General features: G+C 32.0%; 1 protein-coding gene across 1 annotated transcript; it reads left to right on the top strand.

Moving 5' to 3' along the window:
* Positions 1-6: 6 nt before the first annotated feature.
* On the top strand, positions 7-2,835 carry LOC139485230 (ras-related protein Rab-33B-like). Its single transcript, XM_071269517.1, has 2 exons — positions 7-400; positions 1,415-2,835. The coding sequence occupies exons 1-2, from the start codon at positions 149-151 to the stop codon at positions 1,877-1,879; spliced, it is 717 nt and encodes a 238-aa protein (XP_071125618.1). The 5' UTR covers positions 7-148; the 3' UTR covers positions 1,880-2,835.
* Positions 2,836-16,306: the final 13,471 nt, after the last annotated feature.

The raw sequence follows: 16,306 nt of genomic DNA, 5'->3' as shown, positions 1-16,306 counted from the left end.
ATTTTCAAGCTTTTATTTGACATTGAAGAAGCTACGACGAATAATTGGAATGTGTCAAAAATTAAGGAAAACAGTAACAAAACAATGAAATATACAATTTTCCAATATATATAATATGTTACACACATGATTAAATAACCATTGCAACATGATGGAACCATTATCAAACTCTAAGGCTGTTGACAATACACACGAAGAACAATTTGAATCATCTGTTACAGTTATTGAAAAACAAGCACAAAAGAGAATTTTCAAAATCATTGTTATAGGAGACTCTAATGTTGGTAAAACATGTTTGACATACAGATTTTGCTGTGGAAAATTTCCAGATAAAACAGAAGCAACTATTGGTGTTGACTTTAGAGAGCGAATGGTAGAAGTTGACAAGGAACAAATTAAAGTAAATAACAATAAATGAGAAATGACATATCCTTCAAGTTCAGTTACCTATAATTTCGCTGTTTCAGAATCTAATGTCTTTTTGGTAATATTTTCAAAAAGTCTACACCAAAACATTGTGATTGGTTTAAAATGCCATAAACAATGGATATTTGATATGTTAACTAATGTCAATGATGTGACTAATATTTACAATTTTGGATACAAACAATAAAACTTCCCATAGACATTTAGATTCCAAAGGGATGATTAACTGGTCCCTTCCAGTATCTTGGAGAATTTGAAATCTAAGATATTTTTTGCTTATGACAACATTTTTTTGAAAAGATTTCTGTGTTCAGAAATAGAACACTATCATTCATTTAGCATATATGGTTAATATAAATGAGGGATAAAAGGCAAGTTAATTTGTGCTAAATGGCAGCCAATATTCCCCATTTAACTGACATCAGGTAACATAACTCGGCAACCTAAGAAGAAAATTACTTTTGCAAGGTGCTGGAGTCAGTTTCACAAAAAAAACTTAAGACTAAGATTGGTCTTAAGTCATGAATAAATCAGTATACTTACGACCAATCTTAATCGTGAGTTTCTTTGTGAAATCGACCCCAGGAATCTAATATCTGTTCTAAATATAGAATGATGTCATTGTTAAAAAAAAATGAAGTTATCTTCCTTTGTTCAGTTTTGCTGTTAAATCAACTACAACCAATGCAATAATTAATTTTACTTCTCACTGATAAAAATTGAAGCAATCTTTACCGTTCAGTGCTAACAAGAACTTTGATTACAAGATTCACACCAAATGTTTGTCTTCCAGGTCTCCCTTTTTTATCAAATGCTGGATCCACACCTGACAAAAAAATTAAGTAGTGAAAACGGTCAATTTACTCCTTGTTGGGGCTTTTGTCTATAATTGACATAACCTTTATTTTAACTCTGAATTAAATCTGTGCCATTTTATAAAAACAAGATTTTACATTGTATGTTTTAAATACTTTCTTTGTTATTTTAGCTACAACTTTGGGATACGGCTGGTCAAGAAAGATTCCGTAAATCTATGGTACAACACTATTACAGAAATGTCCATGCTGTTGTCTTTGTTTATGATGTCACAAAAATGAGTTCATTTGAGAGTATGCCATCTTGGATAGAAGAATGTGATCGTCATAACCTGAATCAGGAAATACCGAGAATTCTAGTGGGTAACAAGTGTGATATGACGGCTAAGGTTGCTATAAATACAAATTTAGCTCAGAAATTTGCAGACTCGCATAGTATGCCTTTATTTGAAACTTCTGCAAAGGATGATGAAAAGGCCAATCATGTTGAAGCCATCTTTATGACACTGGCTCATAAGCTGAAAAACTCCAAACCCATGATGACACCTTTCATTGCTCCAACAAATTTACCAAGTAATGTTCAAGTTATCTCGCTACAGGATAAGAAGGCCAGTGAAAAAGATCAATGTTTTTGTTAAAGTCAGTTGTTTTAGTGATCATTTAATTATTTATTATATTATTGACAACATAAAATGATGGGATTGCTTTATATTTATAGACTGTTTTTCTTTATTGAAATTTTTTTTAAACTTGGACAATATCAATAAAAATCATTGTTGATGAAAGGCATTTAAAGCGTGACATATATATGGACAAACCCCATCTTTATACCTATCAACTTCTTTACCGGTACTCACTTTCAAACTGAAAGATTTGAAGAGTTACTTACTTGTCTACCTTCAGATCAGCCTTCAGGAAAAAATCCAGAAAATTACAGTTGTCTTCCCTTTGATACATATGAAGGAAAGTTGATCTCTGATAAATATAGGTATTTTAAAAGATATGTTGGTATTTTAAGTTGTTTTCTTTTTCATCAATGTATAGTATAGATTGTTTCACTGCAGTTTGAATACCCTTATGTTTTGTTATTGAACTAATGTTTAAGAAATCTGACCACTTTAGTTCTACAAAGTATTTCTCTAGTCTTCACACTGGAAAGAAGATATATTTTTTCTAGTGTTGTATTTTGATAGACTATCAACATTTCGTTTAATTTTTGTCATATGTTCAATCATGCATAACATGTTTATTGTATTTACTTTATATTAATACAATTACCCATTACAGTTAAACGAAGGAGTAAATGTATCTTCTCTTCGATTATGTTTAACATTCCAAAGACAAAAATAAAATCACATTTTGGGTTTTCTTTATGAGTTTTATAGATTTCACCTTGATAGGAATTCATTTCTATACAAATTATACCGGAAAAATTCGTCAATAGTACTTTTTTATCAAGAAACTTGCAAATGAAGCCGAAAAATCCGCAACACGTAAAACTAGGGAGAGATGTTTGAGAAACCAGAGCACTATAAACGTCTGCTTCTTGCTTGGTTGGGTTCCTTCCATGTAATACATTATTTGTTACTAAGAATTTTCAAAAAAGAAACTTTTATACTTGAACTTGCCTTGATCCTTTTTCTTTGCTTCAAAACTGCCACCCTGCATCAAGCATAGCCAACACCCCGCATGTGGCGTTCAACACAGTGTAGATTTTAAGTACCCGATTTTTGTAGAACACAGATTTTTGTGGCAAAATAAATTAAGTTTTAAGAATAAGGTTTGTATTTTACTATTAAAAAAAAAAATAGATGCTGAAAAATTATGTACTTGAATACCTGTTTTTATATCTTTATAATGTGATGCACATATTTGAAATTTTCATCATTTTTCTCAACAACTGCAAGTCATAGTTTCTTTATATAAAGGAATAGGTCCGGTAAGAACCGATTTTGGCTCAAATTTCAGGTTCATCTGACGAAAGATTTTGACCACTTTTCAAACACTTAAGTGGCCATTTCATTTGATTCAATTAGTTTATGTGAAAGATTTTAACTGATTTATTCATTAAAAATGATTCGATTCTAGCTCAAATATGAAAAATCTACCAAATATGCCAAAAAATGTCACTTTTCAGATGGTTTTTGTCAAAAATGAAAGTGGCCACATCCGTGTTCATCCTCAACCTTTATATATGTTATGTACTATCATCAAATACAACTTACATTTCAATATTAAGGATGAACACGAATGTGGCCACTTTCGTTTTTTACGAAAACCGTCTAAAAAATAACTAAAATGCTAAAGGTCACATTTACACATATACATATATATTTTGAAATATAGACATGCTTTATTTTGAAGGTAAAGATTATATTCATACAATCAAAAACACTAAATGAATTTTCCAGACTTAATCACTATTTTGACATTAACAAAACATAGTGCATTGAGCACAACATGTTCTTTCCACTACTAGGGGTGTTTAACATGGTAAACAGACAGAAAGTCACAGTTTTGATAGGACAAAAAGTCGCAGGACAAAAAGTCACAAATAGTATGTTGACAATTGTTTTAATATATAAGAGAAATATCTTGAACTATTTACTTTTTAATACATATATTCATATTAATGTTTAGGAAATATGTCATTATACTTGAAAAATGAAGATTTATATAATTCTAATCATGCAAAGGATATATTTCTTGGGGGCGATATCTTTTTGCGCCAAAAAGTAACTCATTTGCGCCACAACTTAATTGCGCCAATACCTCTTTTGCGCCACCTAATTTTCAAAACTATAGGTATCATTTGCGCCAATAAAATAATCATCTAATTGCGCCAATTTTATATTTTTTTATTTATATATAACAACTAAATTATTGACTAGGTACCAACAGCAAAAAATTCCTCTGACATTGTACACTGAAATTTCAAATTAGCCTTGCATCCTTATAAAATTATACCGCTTGCTGGATCGTTACACAATACAAACTCATCATCTTTGTTTGTAACAATACCAATATCATCCAATATTCTGTGAAATTCTGCTCGATTTTTAGATTAAGCCGGACGCAGTTTTCTTCTCTCTCTATACACAGACTGACACACATATTTTAAATCTTTCTTTTCTAAATTCTCTTCTTCAATTTTGAAGATCTCTGAATTTATTATTTTTGAAGGTGGCTCTGACAACACATTGGTTGCTTTTCTTTTACACGCAGTTCTGAAAAATTGACGTTCTGATTTCTGGACACTGATAATGAAAAAATTATATTTCTTTTTAAAAATGAAAATATGGTATTTTATACTGCCAAAACCTGCTATGAAATTTGAATAAAGCGAAAATGTATTTTATACTCGTGACAGTTGACTTGTATTTGCATTATAATTTTAAGAAAAATTGTTTTATAGTCTCTCAAAACTCTTTATAGAGTGGCTCTTGTTAACTTGTATTTTAAAAAGCTGTATATTTTATATGTAACAAGTGGCGAGACTTTAATAAAGTATTTGTCTTGTCTTGTCTTGATTTAGGTAAAACATATTAACAGGTAAATGTGGCGCAATTCCATTTCATTTATTGGCGCAATTAATACCATCAAAATAAAAGAGAGTGGCACAATTAATACCTTTTCAAAACTGCAATTGGCGCAAATTGATTCTGCCCTTTCTTGGCACCATGAAGCCGATTGATTAACTGCCAAGCCACTTTGACATTTTGTTTTTTTAACAATTATTTGATCAATTTTGATATTATTTGATAAATTTTGTTTACAAAGTTGGTTTGTATACAATAGTTCAAGAAAAATACAAAAATATTTTTGTAGAAAATAAGCGTTTTTTACTCAAAGAAAATAATTAGAAAAAATGAATTGACTTTTTGTCCTGTGACTTTTTGTCTGTGACTTGTTGTCCTGTGACTTTCTGTCCTACATTCGTTTAACATCATTCCCAAAAAACATTTAAATCAACCAAATAAAATATATAATCTGATATTCAAGTTAAAAAAATATGTGATTGAGTTGAACCATACTCATAAAAAAAATACTTATATTGTGCATGGTGCATAATGTAGTATTTAAAATTGGAGTTATCTTCCTTTGTCCATAATTTTAGTTGGACAATTCATTGCCTGCCAATGTTGAGTATAACTTCCCAATACAAAATGAATGTAATCTTTATCCTTCAGAGCTCACAAGCCCTTTGATTATGTGTGTCATGTTGGGTTAGTCTGTCATTGCTGTATACCCCACATTAACTTTTCTATATATTTCTATATATTGCATATATTTGAACTAACTGTTGATGACAATGTAACATGTGTAAGAACATTGTAATGTTTATTTTTAATTTGCCTGTTAAAGTGTTCAAGTGTGAACACTTCTTTTCCTGTGTTTTGCATTACATGTATCATGTAAATTTGTTTTTATAATGTGAAAATTAAGCACTGTATTCTATTCTAGCATGAACATAACAAGTGGGCATTGAGAAGGGAAGTGAGTCCGCCAATTCCTTTTTAGTATTTTTTATCCTGGTTGATAAGAAAGAAGTAATATTATTAAACTACAGGTTTTAATTATATTGTTATATTGTTATTATTTGCCAAAAGAAAATATGTGTGTTTTCTGTCCTGCACAAAATTGTTATTTCATTTACGTTTGGTTGTTAATGTATCAGCTCTTTTATATCATCAGGTATTATAAGAGAGATCAAAAGATGCAGAAATTTAAAACTATAGGTCACTATATGGCATTCAATATTGAGCAAAGCCCAAACAGCATAGTACATGTAAGCTATAAAAGGCCTGAAATGACAAATTTATGTAAAACAATTCAAACAAAAAAACTTGTGGCCTAATTTATGTACAAAATAATGAATGAAAAAACTTTTAAATTAAACACTTAAATATAAACTCTATTGTTCTCTTTTCAAAGTCAACTAAAATGGGAACAAAAACAAACTCGAAGGCTTACATGTTTCTTCTCAGCAACTCTCAGAGTGGTGTTTTTGATGAACATGTCAATTTTTGCACATAATTCATTTTCACTTATTTTGCATTTATATGTGTGAAAAAATCCTTGTGAATGATTTGAAGAAAGCAAAAACATTGATGTGAAGGGTGTACCTATATTTGATGTGCAAATTTGAATCCAGCATGAAATGTTTATGCATGAAAATTGAGAAAATAATAAACCAGGAAACCTCTTTTTAGAGTACCTTCCTTTATAAGTACTTATTTCTAATTTTAAATAGGCAACCTAACAAATTTATATATTTTACTTCTTGTAAATGTTGCCTTTTGAGTTTCAGTATTTTTATTGATATTTATACTTATTTATGCATAATCATCAATGAAGTATTCAGCATATATAAGTGCTTTTTTATTATATTCATCTAGTGATCATCTATTTTTTTTAGACAACTAAGTCAGAGATATTGTAGAAGTATTAGTTTTGCTATTTTTTCACTACCACCACAACTCAATTTTTATTTACTATAAAATGCCCCTGATTTATTGACACATGAAATTATAAAATTAAAATACATAAACTGCTCATTTGAATTTTGAAACAAATTTTCGGTAATTTTATTATGCTTTTTCGTCAATGTTTGCAAAATTGAGAAATAGAAACCAGGAATGTGTCAAAGAGACAAAAACCTGACCAAAGAGCAAAAACACCAGCCCAAGGTCACTGATGGGTCTACAACACAGGGAGAAATTCATGTGCATGTCTGGCCCCTAAACTATGATGCCTATTGTTCAGTGACAATGAAGGTCATTTAAACAAGACTTTTTCCTAAACAATCATCAAAGGATTTTATAATTTGTCTATCTTGGTGTATAAATATAATCAATGAGGGATTGTGGTCGAATCTATATTTATACAAAGATGATGAAATGTGAGTGTACTTTATAGTTTTTATACGACCCAAAAAAAATTTTGGGATTGTATAATGGTATGATGACGTTGTCTGCGTCGTTGTCGTCCGTAGACAAATCGGTTTCTGGATAATAACTTCAGTTTAAGTGAATAGATCTTTATGAAAATTTTTCAGAAGGTTCAATACCACAAAAGGAAGGTTGGGATTGATTTTGGAGATGATGGTCCCAATCGTTAAGGAATCAGGGGCCAAAAGGGGCCCAAAACAAGCATTTTTCTAGTTTCAGGATAATAGCTTGTGTACAAGTATTTCAATTGCTCTGAAATTCTACTGCAGTGTTTAAAACCACAAGTAGAATGTTTTGATTTATTTAAGGGGTTATGGGGCCAAAGTTTAGAAATTAAGGGCCAAAAAGGGGCCAAAACAAGCATTTTTCTAATTTCAAGACAATAACTTGTGGGTAAGTATGGATCTCTCTGAAATTGTACCACAATGTACCATATAAAAAAGTGGAGGCTGGGATTAAGTTTTGGGTTAATTGCCCAAAATATGTAGAAATTAGGGGCCAAAAAAGGGCCAAAAAGAAGCATGTTTCTAGTTTCCAAACAATCGTGACAATAACTTGTGTTTAAGTGTATGGATCTCTCTGAAATTGTACTACAAGGTTCAATACTACAAAGGTAAGCATGGGATTGAGTTTAAGGGTTATTGCTCCAAGGGGGGTTTCAAAAAGTTGGGAGGGAATCTATTATTTACCATTATTTTAAGGGTTCCATTTTTTTCAAATTTCGAATTTTGAAAAGTTTCAAGAAGAAATCTTCAATTGCACAGTATTGTGCAATAGGTTTGTTAGATCTTTGACCACATAATTTTTTTTACAAAAACCTATATTATGTCAAAAATTTGATCACAATCCAAATTCAGACAGTATTAAGCTTGAATATTGTGACCAAATTTGCCCCAACTGTTCAAGGTTCGACCACTGGGGTCGTATAAAGCTGCGCCCTGCAGAGCACCTGGTTGTCAATTGTTAGTCCTTATGCTTTTCTGACAACAACTTTATATGTATTTAATTGATTGGGGTTGATCCAGAAGTAATTTAATTAAATTTATTTTCAAATTAAAAAATACAGTATGCAATCTATTTGTCCACCCATTGAGTTTTTGTGAATAATTTATAGTACACAATTGTTCTATTACACAATGTCTTAGCCCTTTTAAACATCAGTTGTAATTTTAGTCGATTTGAAATTACGGTAAGTTTTAAAATCTGTCCTGTTATAGATTGGACATTGATGCAGTTGTTACTGAGTATTGTTCAAGGATTTTGTTTCTATGTTGAAAAATATTAGAAATAGAGTACTGCTGAAACCAAAAGTTTTGAGCTTTAAGACAATACTGTGGATGTATATGTCATTACAAAATATAGATATTTAATGTTTTTATGTAGTAATTCATTGCTTTTTGATATATTTTTTTCAACTCTCCATTATACGAATGACCTTTGTATAACTGTACCGAGGTTAGCCTGCTATGGGTTAACTTATTGTAAATAATAGTTGATGATGAAAAAACTGTAATGTTGATTAGGATCTCTGTTAAATCTTACTTGTGATTTGTAAATGTTAAAAGTAAAATGGCATCTTCAGTAGTCTAAGGTTATGATCTGGGCCCCTTCTCTTTTCTTCAGTAATGAGGAGGGGACAGGATTGTAACTTTTGGCTTGGAAAATATAATTTTATGGTTGTATGTTGATTATCTGTTGTTTTCTTCCATCCTTGTGGTTTCTGATAAAGTTTATCAAAAAAGCAAAAAAAATAAAAGTATTTTTCTAAGCAATATTTTCTAATATGTTTCAAACTTTGAAATTGATGCTTTCATTTCTTAGTTGATGTACATTTCTATTATGAAAATTTGTGTTATATACATATAGTAACATAATCAAAGGGGAACTTATTATTGTATGAAAAATGTTTGTACATTGTATTGTTTAATGTTATTATTAATTTTTGCATATTCATTGGTTAATCCTGATCTCAGGTTTCTAAGGTCAAATATGTCTTCCTGTTTTAATTATTTTTTGGCAGAAGAGATTTTATTTGTTTAAAAATAAAGTAATAATATTTCAACAAAATGAAATAAAAAGAAATAAGGTTATTGATGATAATGCAAAAATTAATAAGTGGTGATGTTAAAAAAATGTCTTTCATTTGTAAAGGATGCCCCTGATAAATTTCTGCATTCTATATTACACTATCTTTTTTCTGTCATGCCTAATAATGATTGAAGACACTAGTATGGAGTAGAATGTAGACATTTATTTGAACTGGCATTCCTTAGGTTTGTTTGTTTAAAGGAAAGAATAATGTACGGCAATGTGCAATAGAAAAAGGAATATTGTATTTATGTCATATCATCTGCTATGTTCATTAAAATAGTACACCATTTATTTGTATCAGATCACTTGGTGACGGTCAAAAGAAAATGATGGCCACAAAGGCTGCAGTGGTCTATGTGGATCATCTACTGTATCACTAAATAAGTTGTGGTATGATTGCCAATGAGACATTTCTTAACCAGAGACCAAATGATGTGTAAGTAAACAACTAAAGATTACATTACAGCTTCCAACCATGCATAAGAATATGTTAACACTGAGGTTGTGAGTTCTTGCCCAGTGTTTGACATGTGTGCTAAACTCCAATCTTAATTGACTAGGATTGTAAGTTTTCCTGTCAATAGTATGGTGTTCTCTTCTCACATTTAAGCTTCTAGTACGAGATTACTCTGAAGTTGAACAGCTGTTTTGCCAGACAAGCTGGGGCGGTGGCAAAAAAGCTGTTGGACGTCAGAGTAATCTTGTACTAGAAGCTAGACTATCCAGCTTCCACCACGAATACAAACTGGACAAAATAGCTAAGAGTGCTGAGAGTTGCATATATACATAAAATAATCAATCAAAAGCAAAAATTTTATTCCTTATTTTAAAGTGAATATTTCTATTAGTTGTAAGAATTACAAATGATACTTTGCTCAGAATCATAAAACTGTTTCTGTATTTAAACAGATTACAGCTTCCTGTAATGTTTCTGTGTCTTTTTAGACCATTGACAATAGAGTGTAAGATGACATGATTTCATATCATATGATTTCAAATCAGCATGTTTAGTACCCCCATACTTGGTTTATTATGTAAGGTTTTTGAAAAGATTGGAAGTATTGTTTCCTTAGGCACTAACCACCCTTACTAAACAGAATTTAGCCAGGTTATCTACTAATTCTAGGTCCCGATTATTCTCATGTCTGTGTACATATGCACAAATTTGAAAAATGTGAGTTATATCTTTAGAGCAGTTCTTTCAAGTATGCACGCCTTTAGTTTTATCAATTTGCTGTCTTGATCAACAAATAATAAGAGTTGAGGTCAAGGCTGGAGCTCCGATGGGAATACAGAATTTTGAAAAAAGGGAAAGAAGCTTAAGGACCCCCAAACTAAGCAAAGTTTGGATTTGATCAGGTAAAACGTCTGGATTAAGCATAGATATAGCCCCTTTAATCACCCACATGAGATTTTATTTATCCTAGGAGAACCTGAAATCGAATTTTTGAGGAATTCAAGATTCCCTCAAATACAATATTCTTTACTTATTTTGTATATCATGCATCTTCTTTTGTTCTTATAAATTCAAGATTCCCTCAAATACAATATTTTTGACTTATTTTGTACATCATGCATCTTCTTTTGTTCTTATAACACAAAGATAGTCATGATAGCAGGAATTACGAAAAAATAATGGACATTAACAACAGACCAACTACCAACTGCTCTGAGAAAAGAAGAAGTGCAAGGACAAAAATCAATGAACAACTCTGGTTCAGTTTACCCGATTTGGAGTAGGCATATAAAATGTGAAGGGATTATTTGACATGCCTTGTGCTATCTAACCTTATGTTGGAATAGAAAAGCACACAATTGAAAACCTTGGCTGTATTCAGTGTTTCAATTTCAACAGGATGATCACTTACTTAAACAAGGAAATAAATGACAGCCCTGTCAAAAAACGTTTTTGGTTGGCAAGGATTTAAAGAACTTCTACGAATAAAAAATATGTTCCTGACATAGTAAATCTGAGAAGTGATGTTACTATTTTAAGTGCTCATCAAAATGGCCATAAACAGGAGGCTTAATTTAACAACAGAGTCTATTGAATGAATATAATGATATAGAGAAATATTCTTGGGAAAAGACAGAAGATACTAAAAGGACTTAATCAAAATTTAAAAGTTAAGGAGAAACCAAAAAAAACATTACATGAAAAAGTTAATACTAAGCAACAAGAACTCAACGAGAAACCAGGGGTAATCTAAGGTGATTCGGATAGGTAGCAATATCGTGTTCCACATGTGCCACCTATCTTGTTGCTTATTGTACGTAAACATTCAGAGAAAAAAAGAATGGAAATGCGGAATGTGTCTGATATATACAACACCTCGGCCAAATAGCAGAAGACATGCAGACCAAGGCTACCAGTTAGTCATTAACACGGTAAGAAAATCCTGCACCCGGAGGTGGGCTTCAGCTGGCCCTGAATCATTTATAAAATGAACTAAAAATTAAAAAAAAACAATGAATGACCAACAAAGCCAAGAGGCTTCTGAGGACCTGCACAAAATGCGGCAGAGTTAAATCGGACTGTTTTGTGGTATATTAATCCCCCTATTATATCTCCAGACAATGTAGAATATACAAACACACAGCAATACGCACAGTAAAACTCAGTTTATAAAAAAAGTCCGATGTCAGAATAGATAACAGAAGAAACTAATTAAAATTACTGATACATCATTTAACAAAGGACTATACAACCAGTTACAGACATGCCAGAATTAGACCTCAATTAAACTGATTGAAAATTAGGTCTTCATCGTATGAAAATCAAGCACAATCTCGACCTTTAGTGGGTTAGTAGCATACCACCATAAAATATACGAGAAGAACATAACCCGTATCATGATCTATCATCCCAACAACTGAATTTAGAATGAATTTGTTTATTTCCGATTCAAAGACCCTATAATTGAATCAATATTAAGTTAAAAAAAATTTAACGACCTGACAATAGTATCGTAACTGTATATCTTTTCTGAAAGAGGGACGAAAGATATCAGAGGGACAGTCAAACTCATAGATTGAAAATAAACTGACAACGCCATGGCTAAAAGTAAAAAGACAAACAGACAAATAATAGTATACAGAAGACACAACATAGAAAACTAAAGACTAAGTAACACGAACCCCACCAAAAACTTAGGGTAATCTCAGGTGCTCTGGAAGAGTAAGCAGATTCTGCTCCACATGTGGCACCATTCGTGTTGCTTATGTTATTACAAATCCAGCAAATAGTCTAATTTGGTAGGTCATATTCGTGAAAAGGGAAGAATATTGTAGTTACGACTTAAGTAACATATCTGATATCATCTGTGACACGGTTATTTCATAACGGTCAACCAACTCGTGATGGCGTCCGTAAAATTTACGAAGGGATAATTTCAACGTCAACATTTTGAACTCTTGGTTTAATAGCTTCCTTGTGAGCAGCAATCCTCTATCAAGGAATCATGATAGGAAATACAAACTCGGGAATATCGTATCAATTGGGAGACATATATACTCCGTATGCAGGCGCTACTGGAATGTTGCTACATAGAAATGGAAAGTTCACTATTGGGAGGCTGAAATCATCTCTTTTGTCGTAAAGTTTTGTTTTAAACCGACCTTCATTGTCAATTTCTAGATGTGAGTCAACATATGAGGCAGACTTAACTGTATCTGAAGTATCATTTTATCTCTTGTCTCAACATACTAGTGTATTATTTGGTGAGAGAACATCATCTATATATAGCGGAACGTAAAGTTAAAGGATATTGCTAAATTTTTATCTTTCTTCCTAAGAAGTTCCTGTATACATGAAATCAGCTTCATAGTAATAATGAAACAAGTCGGCAAGAAGAGGGGCACAATTGGTTCCCATTCCGACAGTCTGTTGAAAAACACGTCCTCCAAACGTAACTTAAATATATTGTCAATCAAGATATCAGGCATCTTGATAATGTCAGTTTCAGATAATTTTTTGTTTGAATCAGAGTGATTCTTTACAAAGTAGGATTTATCCCTCCCCAATTTTTAAGACAAGATACTTGTATCTACGTTCGCCATTCTTTTTAATGAAACAAAGTAATACCAACTCTTTAAATTTGTCATTTAGTTTGGAATGGGGAATACTTGTGTAAAGTGTAGAAAAGCCAAATGTTTTAATACTATTGCAAGATGAGATAGTCTATGATTGTATGTACTCTAAAAGATCTTTGGAATTTTTCAGTATCCACATTTCATTCACACCACCTTTAGAATAGGCAGTTTCACAATAAATTTGGAGCCCGGCTTTGATTGCTGATAAAATAGATGTTAATAATTTAGAAAGAGGTTTCGTGGAGCACTTGGAAGACCCAGCAATATACCGTTGTTTGTAAGGACACTTGTGTATCCAATACAGCTAGTGATGGATGATCCAGTTCTTCATCTTTGGTTGAAATTCCAAAGAACATAGAACAAACCTATGATTATCCAGGATTTCCTCTTTGGTAAGTGTCGTGAGGGTATATGTTGAGTTTCCAAGTGAATTGTTAATACCTTATTCATTTATCAAGCAGTTTATTTAATGATACTTACACACAAAAATGATGTTGTTTGGGGCTTTATCTGCAGAGACAACAACCTATTTGTCATGGAGATAAAACAAGTGTTTTGTAACATTGTTTCTACGTCTTCTTTCTCGCGTTTAGTCCATTGCCTGGCATAATCCTCGACTGAATCCATCAGTATTTTGAAGCTGTATTTCCCATTGATGGATTTAGGCTTACGATATTTCGGACCTTTGGATATCAAATTTTGCCGGGAACTGTTATTGACAACGTTGAGGTCTCCGGTAATAACGTGGCTAGTCGGGTTACATGTGAATTGGGAACTAGCACAGGTGCAATCAAGAGGTTTAGCCGGACTCGAAGTCGTCAATGTTGAGATCCTGCAAAACGTGTTTGTAATTGAAATTTTTAGTTGCAATTGGTTTAGTATAGGTATAAGAAATTATTGGTACAGACTGATCTTTGAAAGTGGGTCTCATTGGGGTCTAAGCGTGATGCGGGATTGCCGATTTTTCGTAAGCGTGACGCGTGAAAGTCAAATTATTGTGCCCTGAAAACGCGAAATGAAGTGTAAGCGGGATACGGGAATCTGACAAAACAGTAAGCGGGATCCGGGATCAGAACCCCCCAATGAGACCCCCTTGAAATAAGGAGGTATTTTCGACTTAACTAATTTATGATCTAGAAGGATTTGCCTAAGTTGACGCCATCGAGACATGAATAGTGTGTTTTTTATACAAAATTGTAAATCTTTTGAGATGAATGACTACGTTATTGTGCTTTGAATAGAATATTACTGGAAACAAATGATGTGAAACACCTGAATTTAAATTTATAATGAATCATTTTTTCAAAAGCTTCCTTTATATATTAGTACTATATGTAAAACATATATCAAGGAAATCATGATAGGAAACACACATTCCTTATATACAGCGTCAGGCTCTGTTGTTACTATAACATCAACTGGGAGGTACTGCTGGAATGTTGCTTCATAGGAATGTAAAGTTGACAATTGGAAAGATGAAATAATATCTCAGTTTGTTGTATAAATTCTTAACAGCCAGTCTTTGTCAATTGCAAGATGTAAGTCAAGATACGAATCAGACTTAACTGGTAAGTTCGATGGGCTAGATAGTACACACTTAGTCACCAATTTGTTATTAACTGAAGTGACAGTATGAGATTTTTTCAAAATTATCACGGTGTTAAGGAACTCTTGAAATATTTCTTGACCATCTTAAAACGGAATCCGCGCCATTATCAATAAATCATGAACTCCATAACGGATCATACTCCTAGATTTTGGATATCATTCTCGAATATTTAAGAACCTCCATTATTCAATTGTCATGATATCCTGAATATATTTACGACCTCCACCAATAAGTTGTCTAGTTTGCTATATATCAGAATATCCTTAATATTAATTGAGAACCATAAGGATATATTTCAGGATCTTATCCACAACTGCCCACAATTAAACCAAAGTTTCAATAAAATTGGTAAACCGTTTTTGGTTTAATGTCCAAATTGTTTTCGGCGTACATTCATAGTACATATAGACGGATGATAATGTACCAAACGTTCCTTTTTAAACGACTGGCTTCATTTAAAGTAATACTTATTTAAAAACCTAATAAATTGAATTGAGCACAAAACTAATTAAGATTTTTGAGGAATATTCTAAATAACCTTTCTTTTACAGCTAGTAAATATAAAACTTATAGTAATCTGTTTTACATTGAATTAAATTTATATCGCATACAAACAAGACTTTATCATAAAAGGTAAAATGTTCCCGGTTTAAGGAATGAGAAACACACTCTTTTTCATATTTTGAAACTACGAAGTTTCACGTTACAAAGTTCAACTACATGTGTGTCGTATTTAAAGAAAGGTCGGTGATGAATTCAGTGGGAGGGTGCACTTTGTCCCCATTGAAAAATCCTAAATCCGCCCCTAAAGATAAAAGTACACTTGAACTGTGGAGTATAACCTGGGAACAGTATATTTCAATATATATGTTCCTGGTATATCAGAGGTAGATAATGCATATCGTAGCTGACTGTGCAATACTCGGAATATTACACAGTTAGAACTAAGACATTTTGTCCATAGCATAATTGTTTTATACTTTATTTTAACTTTATCCGCGCCTTATCTTATATTAAACTTCAGGTTTTGTGGATATGACCGTAGACGTCATGGACAAATTCAGAAAAAGTTCCTACCTTTCTTGAGTACCATATTTCTTGGACCTGGATTTAGAATGGGTTCGTGTTCCACAAAATCAAATGATCTGTGTACTTGTTATGCAATTGGTTGAAATATTCTTTTCATCTTTTTTGTCAGAAGGCGAAACTTAACAATCCTAAACGACGACCGACGACGAATGTATATATTTCGTCGTCGTTTTTCTTCAACTTTGGGTGAGGTTAAAGTTTGTTATGCATCAATGACTATTTTTTTTTTTATT

The sequence above is a fragment of the Mytilus edulis genome, chromosome 8 (genome assembly GCF_963676685.1).
Source record: "Mytilus edulis chromosome 8, xbMytEdul2.2, whole genome shotgun sequence".
NCBI lineage: Eukaryota > Metazoa > Mollusca > Bivalvia > Mytilida > Mytilidae > Mytilus > Mytilus edulis.
The sequence above is the reverse complement of the archived record's forward strand: the minus strand, read 5'-3'. Positions and strand labels throughout refer to the sequence as shown.

Bases quoted from the DNA above. Each gene is read 5' to 3' on its own strand.
- LOC139485230 (XM_071269517.1), top strand. From the start codon at position 149: ATGATGGAACCATTATCAAACTCTAAGGCTGTTGACAATACACACGAA. The intron at 401-1,414 runs GTAAATAACAAT...TTGTTATTTTAG, and splicing joins TTGACAAGGAACAAATTAAA to CTACAACTTTGGGATACGGC.